The following is an 18,650-nucleotide window of genomic DNA, read 5'->3' as shown; positions in this document are numbered from 1 at the left end:
GTCTGTGGTCCGCATGACCCCGCTGGTACATGTTTGGGAGCCTGGTTAGAGCTTCCCAGACTGTCCCACTGGGTCGCGAGGACCATCAGGCTCGGCTACGCGATTCAGTTTGCCCGGTCTCCTCCCCGCTTCAGGGGAGTTTGCTTCATGATGGTTGGTGGCAATGCCCCTGTCATGAGAGCGGAGGTCGCTACCCTACTGGCGAAGGGTGCGATTGAGACTATCCCTCCAGCCGAAATGAAGTCCGGCTTTTACAGCCATTACTTCATTGTACCGAAGAAATCCGGTGGATTACGACCTATCCTGGATCTGCGCGTCCTGAATCGTTCCTTTCACAGGATGCCGTTCAAGATGCTCACGGCCAAACGCATTTTCGAATGCGACAGCAGGATTGGTTTGCAGCGATCGACCTGAAGGACGCCTACTTCCATGTCTCTATTCTTCCTCGACACAGACCGTTCCTACGGTTTGCTTTCGAGGAGCAGGCATACCAGTACGCAGTTCTCTCTTTCGGGCTAGCCCTGTCTCCTCGCGTCTTCACGAAGGTCGTCGAGGCAGCCCATATGGCATCCGCAGCCGGAGTCACGCCGCTCGGATTGCTTCATATGAGACCACTTCAGCTTTGGAGTGTCCCGAGTCCCGAGGTGGGCATGGCATCACAGCACGCTCCGAGTCCCAGTGACTCCGACCTGCCATCAGACCTTCACCCCGTGGTCGAATCTCAGTTTTCTACAGGCCGGAGTGCCCTTCGAACGAGTTTCCAGGCATGTTAAATCTTATCGTTTCCAAGACTTTACATCTTACTGTTGTTGGTTGCTACAGACCCCCATCAGCTAGTACTGATGCCATTTCCTCTCTGATGCACTCGGTGACTTCTTTGAATTATAAGGAGCTTGTTCTCCTCGGTGATTTTAATGTGAACTGGCTACAGTCAGTATCTGATTGTTTCAAAGCAATTTGTGACTCTTTAAATCTCTTTCAGCTAGTTGAGACATCTACTAGACCCAATTCGAAGGATCACAAAAAGTCCACATTAATTGATCTTATTTTCAGTAATTTGCCTCATAAGTACTCTTTGGCCTCTGTATTTGCTAATGATGTTAGTGATCACTGCGTCGTTGCTGTAGTCAGAGATACCAAATTACCCAAGCACAAACCACGTATTATCACTAGACGATGTACACGACACTTTAATGAACAAGCCTTTCTTTTTGATGTAGCACGCTATGATTGGGACAGGATTTTTCTTATTCCCGATGTTGAGTCTGCCTGGAATTACTTTTATAATGGATTCTTATCAATCATCAACAGGCATGCACCTTTTAAAAAATTTCGTGTTAAAGGTAGGGATAATCCCTGGTTTTCTGAAGCCCTTTCTGTTCAAATTCGTGAGCGGGATGTGGCTTGGGCAAAAGCTAGACAATCTGATGTTGGCTCCGATTGGATCCGTTTTAGGCAGCTCCGGAATAAATGTACAGTGGCTATTAGAAAAGCAAAGGCTGATTATTTTATTGAAAAAACCACTATTAATTCAAATAATCCCAAGAAATTCTGGCAGAATATAAAACTGATATCAGGTAGTAAAAACAAGTCTAGCTTCCCATCATGTATAAAAATGAATTCCACTAGCATATCAGATAAAGAACATATGCTCAATTGCTTTAATAAGCATTTTGTTGCCTCTGGATTTCTATTTCAACCACTAAATCTTACAGGCTCTGATTCTGATTTTATTAATGCAGAAAGTCATCTAGAAAAGGAAGAGTTTAGATTTAAACAAATTAAGAGCACTGACGTTTATAAAGCACTCTGTCTGCTTGATATAAACAAATCTTCAGGTCCTGATTGTGTGGAGCCTGTGTATTTGAAACTGGCAGCAGATTATATTATACCTGCTTTAACTTATATCTTTAATCTTTCTTTAAATACTGGTGTTATTCCAGAAATTTGGAAATCAGCATTTGTTGTTCCTCTATTAAAAGGGGGGGATCCCACTATAATGAATAACTACAGACCGATCTCAAAGCTCTGCGTTTTATCAAAGATATTAGAAAGCCTTATTAATGAACAGTTGACATGCTATTTGAACGCAAACAAAGTGTTGTCTATTAATCAATCAGGGTTTCGCAAAAAACATAGTACTACAACGGCTATTTTGAAAGTTTTAAATGATATTGTAGGGTCAATGGATAATGGTAAATTTTGTGCCTCGCTTTTTATTGATTTATCAAAGGCCTTCGATACAGTGGATCACGGAATCTTGCTGCACAGATTGAAGGTGGTTGGTTTATCAAGTCACGTTATTCCTTGGTTTAAAAATTATCTGAGTGGAAGAACCCAGTGTGTTCAAGCCGAAGGTAAACAATCTGATTTATTAGAGATTTCCAAAGGTGTTCCCCAAGGATCGGTGCTGGGGCCCCTTTTATTTACCATTTATATAAATAGCCTTGATTATGACATTCAGGATGCCAATTTTCATTTCTATGCCGATGATTCTGTTGTGTATAGCAGCGCTTCCTCTGGACAGCAAGCCTTGTCTAAGCTTCAGTCAGCCTTTGATATTATTCAGTTAAGGCTTCACAGTTTAAAACTTGTTCTGAATACTGATAAAACCAAGTATATGTTATTTACCAAATCAAAAAAAATTGAAAATAATTTAGTATCTCTTCAGACCTCTCAAGGTACAGTGATTGAATCAGTAAAAGAGTACAAATATCTAGGCATCATAGTTGATGATGCCCTATCTTTTAGCTCTCATATCACTCAACTGAAGAATAAGTTGAAAATCAAGCTTGGGTTTTATTTCAGGAACAAGTTTTGCTTCTCTTTTAATGTAAAAAAGAAATTAGTCTCTGCTACTTTTCTCCCTGTTCTTGATTATGGTGATGTTGTATATCAATTTGCACCTTATTATCTTCTTTCTTCCTTAGATGCCGTTTATCATGGCGCTCTAAGGTTTATATCAAATTGTAAATCTTCAACTCATCACTGCACCTTGTACCATAGAGTAGGTTGGCCTTCTTTGTCTACCAGAAGAAAAACGCACTGGTACTTAATTATTTACAAAGCCATCTTGGGGTTGTTGCCTTCTTATCTCTGTTGTTTTGTGCAGCAGAAAATTATCAAGAACTATTCTCTTCGTTCACAAAACTTTTATACTCTTTCTGTTCCTTTTACTCGAACTGAGTTTGGTAAGAAGTCTTTTATGTATGCAGCGCCGTTTGATTGGAATCTCCTCCAATCTAAATTAAAATTAGAAAATTTGCTGACTTTGGACCGTTTCAAATCAGTTATCCGGCAAATGGAAGTTGATCTAACATTATGCAATTGCTTTTAAGTGTTTTTTTTTTTTTCTAATCTGTTTGTGTGATGTTTATCTGTGATGGAACTGAATGTATTGCTGCACATTTTGGCCAGGACACTCCTGTGAAAGAGATTTTTAATCTCAGAGAGCTCTTTTCTGGTTAAATAAAGGTTAAATAAAAAAAAAAAAAAAAAAAAAAAAAATGTTGTTGTCTCAACAGATGCCTCCGCCACGGGTTGGGGCGCCATGTGCAATGCGCGACAGCACCTCCCTGGCCAATTCCTCTGAGGAAGGACCTGCTTTCTCAGGGACGGGGCACCTTATGGCACCCTCGTCCCGATCTTTGGAACCTCCATGTGTGGCTCCTGGACGGGACGAGGCAGGTTTGAGTACCCTACCACCAGCGGTGGTGGCTACCATCATTTCCTCTAGAGCATTGTCCACGAGACATGCCTATGCGTTGAAGTGGAACCTCTTCGTCAAGCTGGTGTTCTTCTAAACAACAAGAACCCACGAAATGCCCGATCAGTGTCGTGCTTTCCTTCCTGCAAGAGGGGTTGGAGCGAAGGCTGTCTCCCTCCACCCTGAAAGTGTATGTTGCCGCCATTGCCGCACATCACGACACAGTTGATGGTAAGTCTCTGGGAAAGCATGACCTGGTCATCAGGTTCCTGAGGGGAGCAAGGAGATTGAATCCTCCTCGTCCTCCCCTCGTACCCTCTTGGGACCTCTCAGTGGTTTTAACTGCCCTGCAGAGTGCTCCCTTTGAGCCTCTGCAATCAGTGGAGCTTAAGTTCCTGTCAATGAAGACAGCGCTCCTGGTTGCATTGGCCTCCTTCAAGAGGGTAGGGGACCTGCAGGCATTTTCGGTTGACGAAGCGTGCCTGGAATTCGGACCGGCTAACTCTCACGTGATCCTGAGACCCCGGCCTGGATATGTGCCCAAGGTTCCCACTACTCCCTTTCGAGACCAGGTGGTGAACCTGCAAGCGCTGCCCTTGGAGGAGGCAGACCCAGCCTTGGCACTGCTCTGTCCAGTACACACCCTCCGTGCTTACGTAGACAGAACGCAGTGTTTCAGGACCTCAGATCAGCTCTTTGTCTGTCATGGTGGGAAGCTGAAGGGAAAGGCTCTCTCCAAGCAAAGGTTGTCTCACTGGATAGTGGACGCCATTGCTTTGGCATACCAGCAGCAAGGTCGACCGTGCCCCCTTGGTGTAACGGCTCACTCCACTCGGAGTGTGGCATCCTCTTGGGCTCTAGCGCATGGCGCCTCGCTAACAGACATCTGCAGAGCTGCAGGCTGGGCGACACCTAACACATTAGCGAGATTCTACAATCTCTGAGTGGAGCCAGTTTCTTCTCATGTACTCGCTTCAACTAGCCGGTACTAGATTCTGCTCAGGTGTCTTCGCTTGCTCGCCATTCCTCTCCACGGACGGGATACGTGCGATATTTCCCCAGGTGAGCCTAATAAGCCCTGAGTCTCCTCCAGCACTGTCGACGTCAACGCCAGAGTTATGGCTCTGGCAGCTTTCGCGCTTGGCTAGGTGCCTCCATGTGCATGGTTCCCCCTCTGGGCGACCCCCACATGTGTATTCCACTGTAAGCCTCTTTGAGCATGTGTCTTTCCCTTGGCAAGCCACCTTGCCACCCCTGGGGTTGAAATATTCCACCTGCGGCTGGACACCCCAGTGATTCTCCATATGCAGCCCCCCGGGGTCATATGTGTATTCCAAGTCCCCCCCTTCGGGCTGGGCATAGTTGCATATTTCCATTGAGATATGCTTCCCAGTGTACCTTGGTATTCCTGTGTTAAGTAGGACTCCTTTGTCCGTGCTAGTCTCACGACAGGGAGCTCAGACTTACGCAGGGCACTGGAAGACAGTCGAGAGGTGGCGTGATTACACTGGGAACCCCATTCGTCGTCATCCGACGTAACTTGGAGTGACTACGAAAGGGAACGTCTCGGTTACGTATGTAACCCTCGTTCCCTGAGTAGGGAACGGAGACGTTACGTCTCCCTGCCACTTCCACTGTACCGCTGGAACGCCTGAGTTCAGTCTCGGCTCCTCAGCGAAGACATATCTGCATGTTGCCGGCGTACTTCCTTATATACCCCCAGGGTGGGGCGGAGATACGCTATGCAAATTCCGCAGACCCATGGCATTTCATTGCCATTGGCTCGTTTTATATACTCGAAGATGATAGGCTTCCTAAGCGAAACCCCATTCGTCGTCATCCGACGTTAACGTCTCCGTTCCCTACTCAGGGAACGAGGGTTACATACGTAACCAGTAACCAGTCATATATCACTTTAAGGAAGAGGAGTTACACTCACGGGACACTACAATTGATAAAAGTTTATTATTTTCATGTGTTTTAAAGCCTTGCCGGTTAAACGTTTCATTCGCGTGCTGATGCGCTGTTCTAACATGCGCTTTCCTGAGCGCAAACACCCGAAACACACTGACACTAAAACCCAGTCAAACAGCGCCTGGTTACTTAGTTATCTTTCGAGTCTTATTGCGCTAATAATTTATCGCTCACAAGGTTTACATAAACACAGCTGGTTATATCTAAAGTGAAAGCAAACATTTGAGAGAAAATCGGGTGCGTGTCATATGCCTATATATTAGATGCGTGCCGATCTTAAAATTACAGTAAACAAGCTGCCGCTTGTCCTTAAAGGGATGAAAATTCTGTTCTTATTTACTCTCAAACGTTGTTCCAAACCTGTATTCATTTCTTTCTTGTGCGGAACACAAAAGAAGATGTTTTGAAGAATGTGGCTTCCATGTGGCAACCAGACATTTGCTGTACCCACTACCCAGTGACTTCCATAGTAGGAAAATATATACTATGGAAGTCAAAGGGGACCAGCAACTGTTTGGTTACCCACATTAGTCACAATAAGTTTTATATTCAACAGAAGAAATTCCAGTTTTATACATTTTGTGACATCTTCATTTTTAGTTTAAAAGTGTTCAGTGACACAATATGCACTTCATACATTTCAGTGTGTTCACTGTTCAGTGCACTGCAATGCAAATAGCTTTGCTAATAATTTGGAATGGAAGTTTTTATTTTTCTGCTGAGTTATCAATATAATGTGATACACATAACAGAATACCTCAGCTGGAACACAGCAAGTTGTATTTTCAGCTCTATTATTTTTTAAAAAAAATTATTTTTCTATTTAAAGTATTGCAATATATCGCCATATGTATTGTATTGCAATATATCGTGATATGCACCGAATCGTCAGGCCCTTGCCGATACCCAGCCCTAATTTTCAGTATGAAATTAATGACCCTAAAATGTGAATGTACAGATCTTGTACAAAATATTTAGATATTTTTATATCTAACACTAGCAAAGGTTAATAAATGTATAAGTATATATTGCTCATTATTAAAGTTAACTAATGCATTAACTGATTTTAACAAATTAAACCTACTGTAAACTTACTTTATTTATTTTTTTACAAATGTCATGATAAATTATAATATAAACAGTATTAATTCATAAATATCATGTTTTTTTTGGGAGCCGCATCACATGACTTTTTACAACCTTAACTGACTCAAGAGAACGGCAGGGGTCTTCACTATGATTTCACTTCCTGTTTTAAGTATGTTTCTGCATGTTGGTTGCACCACAAGATTTGATTTGGCAGACATTTGATTTGTTTCAAATATTTATAACATTTGAACAAACTTCTTCAAAGATTATAGCAAACTACTTGGTAGTGTTTTCAAGAATTTCATCCTTTAAACAAAGCTTTTTATTCATGATATCCATCTACCACCCTGAAAAATTTCACCTGGACTTGTCTGCTGAGCCTGTGCAACATCTTTGTTGATCCTGGAACAACATTCCAATCAACCAATCAGATTTGAGGGACAAGTTTACAGTTTATGTCAAGTTTATGCTTACAACCAGGGTTAGGTGCTTCTATCAGTGTTATTCACCTATCATTTCCCTCTGATTTTAGGGATAAGTTATGGGTAGGGTTAGCTTAAGGGGTATGGATAGGGTTAGATGCATTTTTCAGACAGGAATGTTCTTCCAATATCAGCAAAATATGTTGACCCAGGAACACGCCTAACTCTGCAAAATCAGGACATGAGATTTGTCTCACTCACCCAGTGCGAGCAAAGTTGCCCCAGTAATTCATGACAGATCTACAAAGTTCATTTTCTTCTTTTGAGAGTTCACCTGAATTAAAACAGGAAGAAAAACAAAGAGAGACACTGTATTGATTGTCACTACCTATAAAATCCTTACTTTGACAACTGTTGTGGTTAATGATATCAATGAGACTAAAGTTTGAGATCTTAAGGTATGGTCACATTTAACGTTTTTCTGCAAATTTTCACAGTCGAAATCCAGTCATTTAAATAGTAATACACATGACTGGATATTTCGTGTGAGACCGAAAGTTTTCCCCACGCATATTTCACAACGTGTTAAAGCAAATTCACTGTGTTGACCATCTGAAAGCTGCTTGGTCTGAAAGTGATTTCTCTGTGAGCTGTGCTTCATACATCGCTACACTGCTGACAATATACAATGGACCATTTTTCTGTGGAATTTTGTGAAAGTTTGCTAGTGTGACTGTACTTCTAAAACACTTAGTCTATTTGTTATATTTTCTAATATTATTGGGGTTGTACCTTCCAGCTTTATAAGTCCATCTGCAAAGCAAAAACCAAAAACAAATACAATTTCATCTCCATGGTCACTTCCAACAAAACTGGGTCTTTTCTTTTGAAGTATACTGGGAGAATGCTGGAATTCATACACGTACACTGGTGCACCAGCATCTAGAAATAGACGAAATTGATCATTATTGTTGTGTATCACTGAAACAACATTCTACAAATTTAACACAGTCATACTTCTACAGCGCATTGAACAAACTCTCACCTCTGTGGAAATTCGCTACTTTGCGAGCTGGGATGTTGAACAAAGAGTCTCCTAACATCTCTCGAAAACCATCTCGGATTTTGATCCTGTCAGTGGATGTGCCCAGATACTCATTTAAAACAAGCTCAAGAATTGACTGATCTTGAAGCTAAAGGGGATAAAAATAGACCAGAAATATTATTTAAAAAGTACAAACGTTGTTATTAAATTATAAATATAATTTATAATTTAATATATTTCAAACATAACTTTTGAAATAGTTTGGCTTTGGTGGACTATATATGTATAATTGAAGATACAACTCTCTTACAGCATGATTAAACATGGTCAAAACCGGCACAATCTGCTCTATGTCCATCCCGTCTGTCCATCCAGGAGGTGAAAAGAACTATGGAAAAACATTTGCTAAATGTGAATATACTGTAAAATACTGACTGAAGTTCTAATTTTTGGAAAAACAAATCTCGTGTTTGTATTTTTACAAATTTTAAAAGTGAAGAAGTCTGTCTTTACATTTGGCAGCATATATCCACACTCATCATTAGTAATTCCGGTGATCAGAGGCACTTTATTAAACTGGTGGGATTGAAGAAGATCTGCTGCAGGTTTTGGAAGGAACTGGCCATCCACTGTCACTCCAAAACGAAGCTCCGGATGCTCCTGTTTCAAAAGACAACACACCGTTTAGTGCATAGGTGGACTGGAGTGTTTACAGAGATTCAATAAGAAAGACTAGTATTTGGACAGACAGACCTTCGCAATTGTCAAGATGTCTTCTTCTGTCAGCTGCATCACACAGTCAACAATCGTCTTAGTGCTGGAAATATCACAGCCAGATATATTTCCTACAGCCTAGAGAGAAACAAGTGATATTTACATTAAATTTATTTCATTTTGACTACAGAACGTTCTAAATTAATTTCTTTAGAAATTGAACAGGTGTAACTGACCTGAGCTAATGCAAGAGGGTTGGGACTCATGAGAGCATCCATTGCTGCTGTACCGCTCTCTGCGATAGCATGATGGAAGAGGTTTGCAGATAATGGTGAAAGAACCTGTGAATTGTTTTTTTTTGGAAATGTTTTGGTTCAATGACATACTGCTCATTTTTTTACTGAAAAATACTTGAAAGTCTTATTGGAATATCAGCCTTATGGGTTTTGCGAATATGTAACCAATGAAAAGTGTTAGAAAGAACTTGTGACTAAACCTTGTAACTGCATTGGCTTCTCAATGTGTCAGTCAAACCTCATAACTCCACCCCGACTCTATCATGAATGAAGTGCCAGGTTGGTGACCACTGCACTACACCATGCGGACCAATGCCTGCCTATGAGCTGTGAAGGTCACCAAGCACAACCTTGTCAGGCTTAAGCACTGAAGTACTTGATGGGCCTCGACCCAGAGAAACCTAATTACAAGCAACCAAATTAGACACATCCTGTAACACCACAGACATGCTACCTAGAAGCTCAGTGTTATAGACTCCAGGAAAAAAACCAAGGCATCCATGCTCAGCTTTTTCTGAAATGTGAACTCTTGTAATAAACCAGTCTGAGCTACAGCAGCAGGACAGCCCAGAGCCCACTCAAGCTCAACTCAACAGATGCTATTATCCCAGCGAGTTCACCAGGGAAGAGTGCTATATGGCAATATCACCTTTGCCCATCCTCACGAAAAATGTTTACACGAACACCTCCCAGATTAATGCACTGGAGGAGGAACTGATGGAAGTGTTATAAAAACACCGGCTTTTAAACCCATCAAACCTCCAGTCCTCTCCCTTGCGGCCACATTCTGCATAAGACCCCCAGCTGGAGAGAGGGCATCCTTTAAAAGTGAAGTAGTTGCATTATCTCACCATGACCAACACATTCAGGGCCCCTCAGTAGACATTACAGAGGAGCATGCTGAACAACGACATTGCTCTGGACCAGATAAGAAAGCAGATCACCTCATCTCACTGCAGCTTCACACTTTCACTTAACATCAGTCTATCCTCTGGACCTAAGCCCCAGAGGAACATACTGAACAACAGCATTGCTCTGGACCAGATAAGATAGTGGATTGCATCATCTCATCACGACTCACGCTCTTAACGTTAGTCCGTACTCTGTACTTAAGCTCCTGCAAAAGCAGGATGTAAGCATTAAGCAGGGTTCTCCTAAAGAAGCGAGCAGAGATAAACTGCACCCGTTGTAATCTCCAAGCCTAAAAAGCTGGAGAGGGCGATAGACCTCTTTAATTCCTCCATAGAAAAAACACCTGCAAGACCATGAAGGCAGACCCCAAAATCAGCGTAAACTGAATGGGGGAGAGCCTAGGAAGAGAGGGGTAATGACTACTCCTTCAGCCCTCACAGACCCCCAGTGAGGGATACATCTCCTGAAAGCTGCTGACTAAGACCTCGCCTTTGTAACTTCTCTACTACCGCCTCACCGGCAGTCTGTAAAGGTCAGAGTGTGACATCAGAGCATCAATAAGAACGTTTTTTGAATTTTCCTTGTCACAGATGCCTCTCTGTAGCAATTATAGCAACCACTGAATGACCAATGCACAGTCCCTCCTCACGTGAATAGTTTACCTACACGGGACATACTGAACCAGATTCCTCCATGATCTCCACAACTGACACAGTGAGGAGTTCCTTCAAAAGGGAACTCGCGGTTATGGTAAGGGGTGTGACATTTCCCAAACATGCTCGAAGCATGTTTTTTTTTTTAATTATAAAATCTTACATGTAAAGACACACTGACTCCTCCAGCAGACTCTCCAAAGATGGTCACCAATCCAGGGTCGCCCCCAAAGCTGTGGATGTTCTCCTGAACCCAATGAAGGGCAGCCACCTGGTCCAGAAGACCATAGTTTCCTGGCGCATGTTCATCTCCTGTGCTAAAGGGCAGAATATAATCATACAACTCCATCAAGAGACCTTAGACCTCAATTGCACTGAAACTATTAAACTAAACAATCAGAGATTCTAAAGCTTCACAATCATGAACTTGTAGGACTTTATAGCCATTCAAGTCTGAAGTTCAAAAACACATGGCCTTCTGAATGCAAACCAAACCTAAACCTTTATAATGTTTGATGTGTCATCTTTTAATGTTACTCCAACACCTGGACAGGTAAAACGAGAAAAAGTACTTCAATATATTGACAGTGATATTATTTAGAACTACACAGAAAAGTTTGTTGATAATCTGACATGAACTGTCCCATAAATGTCGTTTCTTGTGCTCAAATAGCACTAAAAAAGCTTATTTTTTCAGGCAGGACCAGCCAATGCACATGTGCAGTCCCAAGGTGCATCTCAAATCACTGACTGTTTCTACAGCAACTGTGACACAATAACTTTATCAATTTATCAATCTATCAGTCTTTTATTTAGAAGGCGGGACTTATTCCAAAATACTGCACATTCAACTTTCTCCCATTCATAGTAATATGAGTGTACAGTCTTTCTATATATAAAGTCTTTGCATTCATGGAAATTACATTCATGTTTTAGCATGTTCATTTTCTATCATGTAGCTAAAGGTTGTTAGCACATTTATAGCATGTTTTAGATTTAGTTGAAACTATTATGGATTTTATTAGATCTTTATTTTGGTAACAATTAGTTTTTACCTGAAAAATCCAAGTAGATCAAGCCTGTATTGAATCAGGACCACAACTACATCTTGATAGGCAGCCAAAACATGTCCGTCAAACATAGAAGCAGAGAACGTCGAAAAACCTCCACCATGGATCCAAACCATAACCTTTTGCAACATTAAAATACTATTAAAATGCATAAAATACATATAATATTAAAATACATAAACATCAACCAAATAATTTATACTTACAGGCAACTTGTCATTAGCTCCAGGTTTAGAAGGTGTGTAGACGTTGAGGTAAAGACAGTCCTCTGCTGAATCAGGAACCTCTATATTCATAGATAAATTGCCCACCAAGTTTTCAATTGTCTGCTTATCCTGCAGACACCTGGGACAGACACAGAGTAACACAAGTCTCACCACTTGATCTCCAGTGTAAAATCTAGGACCTGAAGCAAATGCATTGATCTACAGGTGGATTAGCTTTGATTTATTCTCACATGAGCGGCTGTTTTGTAGCATCTCTCACTCCGACCCATTTCTCTGCAGGTTGGGGTGGAGCGAGTCTCAATGAACCCACGGGTGGCTTGGCAAACGGAATGCCCAGGTAAGAATGGACAACTGTGTCTTTTCCTTTTGCTTTCATGTGTGATCCTTTAAGGGCTCCATATTTGGTTTGCAGGACAGGTCCTGTGTAATTAATTAAAAAAAGAGAGAGAAAATAAAGTAATTTTTTTTAATTACTTTAAAGGAATGAATTGGCTTAATTGCCTAAATAATCCCTTTTCACTTTGGAATATTATTCCTAATTATATTTTCTCTAAAGTTGGTGGCCTGAATTTCCTCATACTTTGTAATAATGTTACAAAGATTCCAGTCAAACCTTCTAATTTCTATAAACAGGTGCTCTTCACTTGGTCCCTAATATACAAACACAACTTTTCTCCGCACAGATATTACTTCTTGTTGAACAGCTTTTTAACTCACAGGGCAAACTTTATAACTATTTAGATTTTTTTAACAGAAATATAAAATTCCTATAACTGCTAATGAATATGCTATTGTTTTCAATGCTATTCCCTCTGGGGTGTCTTTTTTGTTGCAGGGTTCAACATTTCCATGGCCATGTACTTACTCTTTGAACCTAACTGACACAAAGATCGGAAATATATGCTTTTCTGTAGAGCAACAAAAAAATATATAATTATAAAATCAGAGCTCCATACTATGGAATTACTTTTGTGCCAATAATAATGAACGTACCTTTTCAAGAAACTAATGAAAATATAAATTGAAACTAAATAAAATATCTTTGAAACTGAAAAAGAATAAATCGCAGGCAAATATTTTGACTTCGTTTTTAATACACTGCATGTTACTGTTTTCTCATCTTTCTTTTGCTGATCTGAACTTACAAATGCGCTTCCAGAGTTTTCATTTATGCTTCTGAAGTTTTCGTTCGCAGCAGTGTGTTCTCATTGGCTACTGAGTTTTTGATTGACAGCTTCTTGACCTGGAAATGAAGACGTCAGTGTTGTGTTTACATGTGTGGATGTGAACGTCTGTAAGCGCAATTGTCTATTTCATTTTAGTGATATTAAGTTATGTTTGTTTTTGAATTTTATCTGTATTTACCTGCTGCTACTACTTTGTCGACAGAAGCTTTTAGGAGCGCAAGAGATCTATTAGTCTATTCGGGTGTAATAGTACAATAAAGTACTGTATATAATACTGAAAATATTGTATAATGTCTAATGTTTTCGGAGAATATTTGTTTATTCCTGATGATTCTTCTGCATGTTAGGTTGTGCGGTTCAAATTTAAAGAGAATACTAGTATATACTGTACGTATGTGATATATTCAGCCGTCAAGAAAGTTTTACTTCAACCAGGTTATCAAGGTTGGCAACCATGGCCATCACACTACTCATTGTTAGCATATGCATTTACACCATCAAAATTAATGATCACTTAAATAAGAGGAATTTAAACAATATGAAAATTACAATTGTGGCTTGCTGTCAGATATTACAGACCTCAAAGGGCATTTCATTACATATTTCACACAAAGAATGTTCTTGTTGCCATTTTTTTTTATCATGCTGATAATTGTACTTAGTTATTTTATTTAGTTAATATTATCTTCTAACCTTTAAAATTGTAAATATATTTATTTTCAACAGTTTAAATTGTGACTTATAAATTAAAGTAATTTGATACTCTTCTAGAGAGAGATAATGACAATTTCTTATGTAATACCATATTGGAATAATATTGTAGAGAATTTCCCATGGGAGAAAGGATGGTCTCGGCTCAGCGCTCTTGGATTGCTCCTGTCTGCCCTGCTGCTCCGTTGCATTGGTTTGCGTCTGTAAGCTTCGTATCTTTCTGTTTTAATCATTATTTACTATCATTCCTTGTTATTTATACTGCTAAATATAACTTAATCAACATCACACATTAACCTGACATCACTAGCTTCAATCTAAATCGTTATTGCTAGCACAACACGCTTGTAATTCACTAGCCTGTTAGAGTGCCATCCGTGCCCTCTTTATTTATTATTTATTCTCTAGCGCGCCCGCGCCTTCCGTTCGCTTTTTATTTATTTATTTATTCTCTAGCGCGCTCGCGCCTTCCGTGCGCTCTTTATTTATTTATTTTTTCTCTCGCGCCTTTTACGAGTTCATCAAAAAAAACAACTGTGGTGAGTATCAGTCAACAAACATGTGAGTCAAGTCATCTTCTCCTCTTATTGTCACCTGCACCTCGTGTAACATGTATAGCATAGCCTTCTCTGCCAGCACAGGTTTTACATGTGATAAATGCAGGGAGATAGTCAGGCTGGCGGAGAAGATTTCAGAACTAGAGACACGCATCCAAACTTTAATCGAGGTTAATTGTAAGAGTGCAAGGGCTTTAGATACTGCTTTGGATGCGACTAGCTTAGTGAACTCTGTACATTGGTCAGTTCCGGCTGAAGTAGAGCCCGTGCAGCAGGGCAATTGGGTGACGGTGAGACGCTATAGTCGCGAGACAAAACACCGCTCTTCCATTCTGATTACAACATCAAACAGATTCTCCCCTCAGTGAAACACCCACTGAGAATCCTGTTGATTGTGCCCTAGTTATTGGCGATTCTATTACACGGAACGTGAAAATAGAGACACCAGCCACCATAGTCACATGTTTGCCGGGAGCCAGAGCGCCTGACATCAAAGCAAATTTAAAAGTGCTGGCTAATGCTAATCCTAAATTCTCTAAAATTATTATTCACATCGGCACTAATGATGTTAGACTCCGCCAGTCGGAGATCACAAAAATTAACATTAAAGAGGTGTGTGAACTTGCAAGTACAATGTCAGGGACTGTAATTTGCTCTGGCCCCCTTCCTGTTCGCCGGAGTGATGAGATAGTTAGTAGATTGTAGGAATGGCGAAAACTTAAAAATTTTCTTGACCGACCACCGAGCCTCATTAGCCGGTTGAAACCGGTTAACCGATTAGTTTAAAATATGCTACGCTATTTGAAATAACAGCCATTTCAAGCCGCGCCTGCAATTTCGCAACTCTGTCACATCTCTCTGCCGCTCTGCCTCCCGCTCACACACACACTGCCGCCCTTCCACTCACGTCACTTTTTTTAAATCCCCTACAGCGCGAAACATGAGTCCCGCAAACGCGGCGCCGAGGAGCTTGTATGTAATCGGAGGACAAATGGCTCCTTAGTTTTGAAATGGTTTGGGTACAAGGTGATCGCGTAGAAAATAAAGGCGTTTGTCTAGCTCATTTGAAACATTGCCGCGGCTCATTTAAGAAAATGACAGCTCCGAAGAGATGCCGCTTTAGTTTGAGGTAGTGCTAACAATAATAAAGAAAGATGATGATCATCATCACTTTACATCATAAATGATGTGCTACTACTGTATTTAAGCACTGTATCACACAAGTTGCAACTTACATCTGTGCCATTCTTTTTGGTGAAATGGTCCCACACACTACTTTTCTTTGCACGCTTCATCCTGTCGTCTGCCCTGGCTCTAACCTCGAGTGTTTTAGCCTGTAGCCTTTACTTTTCACAAACCTTGTGAGCGCGCGAACCCAAACGCTGTGACCTCGCGGCAAATGTTTTTATTGGTTTATTAAGTACAAACAGGCGAGTTATGAAAAATTGAGTGTGAGGGATTTGTTCACTTCACACAAAAAGATCTTGGAATGAGATGGATAACTGTAGTAGCGTTTAGTCCACTGTCTATAATAGCCTAATTTAGAGATCACTTTTTCTTTTTCTTTTTTTACTGACTACCGACAACTTTGATCGGTTAACGTTGATACGGTCAACCATCGGTCAAACGGTCATCGGTTAACATCCCTAGTAGATTGTCCTCACTCAATGGCTGGCTGTCGAGGTGGTGTCTGCAAAATAATATAGAATTCATAGACAATTGGAAAAGTTTTTGGGGCAGACCTGACCTGTTGAAAAGAGATGGTATTCATCCCTCCTTCATGTTTGAGCTCTAAGACTATGTGCCATATTACTAGAGAGAAGAGCAGCACCATCCCAGGTGCTGCTCTTCTCTCTAGTAATATGGCACATAGTCTTAGAGCTCAAACATGACAATCTGGGCCTCAGGTCAGGAAGCAGACAGACTGGCTAAACCGACTGTCTGCTAGCTGTCTCACATCACCAAGGTCAGATAAATCCCATCACATAGAGCCTCTTTCACCTAGCTATCATCATATAGAGACTGTGTCTGTTCCCTGAATTAGGACATACAAGAAACTCCTAAACCCATTCAAGGGTAAAAGTTTAATTGATGTTCAACAAATAAAAAACAGATATAATACGGATGAACAAATGATAAAGCTCGGGTTGCTGAATATTCGATCCCTTACTTCAAAAGCAATCATTGTTAATGATATGATTACAGACTATAATCTAGATGTGCTGTGTTTGACAGAAACCTGGCTAAAACCAGACAATTATATTACTTTAAATGAGTCCACCCCGTAAGATTACTGTTATAAACATGAACCTCGTCTGAAAGGCAAAGGGGGAGGTGTTGCTGTAATTTATAGTAATATCTTCAGAATTACTGAGAAGTCTTGTTTTAAATATAATTCTTTTGAAGTGTTGTTGCTAAATGTAACACTATCTAGTGTAAATGATAAATCACGTTTAACATTTGTGCTGGCTACTGTATACAGGCCACCAGGGCACCATAAAGACTTTATCAAAGAATTTGCTGATTTTCTATCAGAGTTAGTATTGGCTGCAGATAAAGTCCTAATTGTTGGTGATTTTAATATACATGTAGATAACGAAAAAGATGCATTGGGATTGGCATTTAAAGACATTCTGAACTCTATTGGAGTTAGACAACACGTGTCAGTCAATGTTGATGCCGTTGAAATTCTGCAGCAGAGCGATGACATCTCAGATCATTATTTAGTCTTGTGTAAACTTCATTTAGCCAAGGCTGCAAAGTCGACTCTGTGTTACAAATATGTTAGACCTATCACTTCTGCCACTAAAGATTGCTTTATTAATGATCTTCCTGATCAGTTTCATCATCTCAGCATCCCAGATAGCTTAGAAGGAGCGCAACTGGAAGAAAACAAAACTAAAGGTATTTCGCATTTCATGGAAAGAGAGCTCGATTGCATACAGAGGCCTTAAAAGCTGCTAGATCTGCTTATTTTTCAAACCTATTAGAAGAAAATAAACAAAACCCTAGGTGTTTATTTGAAATAGTGGCTAAACTAACGAAAAATAAATCTTCAACCCCATACGTTTCCAAGCAGCACAGCAGTAATGACTTTATGAACTTCTTTACTAACCAGATTGATAATATCAGGGAGAAAATTATAACTATGCAACCGTCTTAAAAATTTGATTCATTCGTTGCTATAGGAGAGGAAGAATTTACTAAACTCGTTAAATCATCTAAATCGACAACATGTATGTTAGACCCTATACCAACTAAGCTACTTAAAGAGTTGCTTCCAGAGGTCACATATCCTCTTCTTAATATCATTTGATCATCTTTGTCACTAGGATATGTACCGAAAACTTTTAAGCTGGCTATGATTAAACCGCTTGTTAAAAAAACGCAACTTGATCCTACAGAATTAGTCAATAGGCTTTATGCCCAGCTCCACTACTTCCTGAACTTCAGCCAGCTCCTTTGTTTCCTGTCTGCCATTATTGGACAAACTGATTAATCCAGGTGTGTCTGATTATTGTTGTTGTGACTACTGAGGTCAGGCACACCTGGATTAATCAGTTTGTCCAATAATGGCAGACAGGAAACAAAGGAGCTGGCTGAAGTTCAGGAAGTAGTGGAGCTGGGCATAAAGCCTATTACAGGCCGATCTCGAATCTACCTTTTCTGTCAAAGATACTAGAAAAGGCAGTATCTTCACAACTGTGTTCCTTTTTAGAAAGAAATGATATCTGCGAGGATTTCCAGTCAGGATTTAGACCGTACCATAGTACTGAGACAGCTCTCATTAGAGTCACAAATGATTTGCTCCTATCATCCGATCGTGGTTGTATCTAGCTATTAGTGTTACTCGATCTTAGTGCTGCATTTGATACTATCGACCACAACATTCTTTTAAATAGACTCGAAAATTATGTTGGCATTAGTGGAATTGCATTAGCATGGTTTAAATCATACTTATCTGACCGTTATCAGTTTGTAGCAGTAAATGAAGAGATGTCTTATCGATCACAAGTTCAGTATGACGTACCACAAGGCTCAGTACTAGGACCGCTGCTTTTCACTCTGTACATGCTACCCTTAGGAG

The 18,650-nt window shown here is 40.4% G+C and overlaps 1 protein-coding gene across 1 annotated transcript in view; it reads right to left on the bottom strand.

The window, feature by feature from the left end:
* LOC307151812 (uncharacterized protein) overlaps positions 1–18,650 on the bottom strand; it is a 115,316-nt gene that overhangs the window by 89,358 nt on the left and 7,308 nt on the right. The window contains exons 2-12 of the mRNA XM_079859989.1: positions 12,339–12,528; positions 12,088–12,226; positions 11,867–12,000; positions 10,975–11,128; positions 9,187–9,291; positions 8,990–9,088; positions 8,750–8,896; positions 8,547–8,624; positions 8,237–8,384; positions 7,984–8,133; positions 7,453–7,525 (exon numbers count right to left, since the gene is read on the bottom strand). Of these exons, the coding sequence (XP_079716115.1) occupies positions 7,453–7,525; positions 7,984–8,133; positions 8,237–8,384; positions 8,547–8,624; positions 8,750–8,896; positions 8,990–9,088; positions 9,187–9,291; positions 10,975–11,128; positions 11,867–12,000; positions 12,088–12,226; positions 12,339–12,528 (1,417 nt within the window). The remainder of the gene's footprint in view (positions 1–7,452; positions 7,526–7,983; positions 8,134–8,236; positions 8,385–8,546; positions 8,625–8,749; positions 8,897–8,989; positions 9,089–9,186; positions 9,292–10,974; positions 11,129–11,866; positions 12,001–12,087; positions 12,227–12,338; positions 12,529–18,650) is intronic.

This window comes from Squalius cephalus (assembly GCF_949319135.1).
Source record: "Squalius cephalus genome assembly, chromosome: 23".
NCBI lineage: Eukaryota > Metazoa > Chordata > Actinopteri > Cypriniformes > Leuciscidae > Squalius > Squalius cephalus.
The sequence above is the reverse complement of the archived record's forward strand: the minus strand, read 5'-3'. Positions and strand labels throughout refer to the sequence as shown.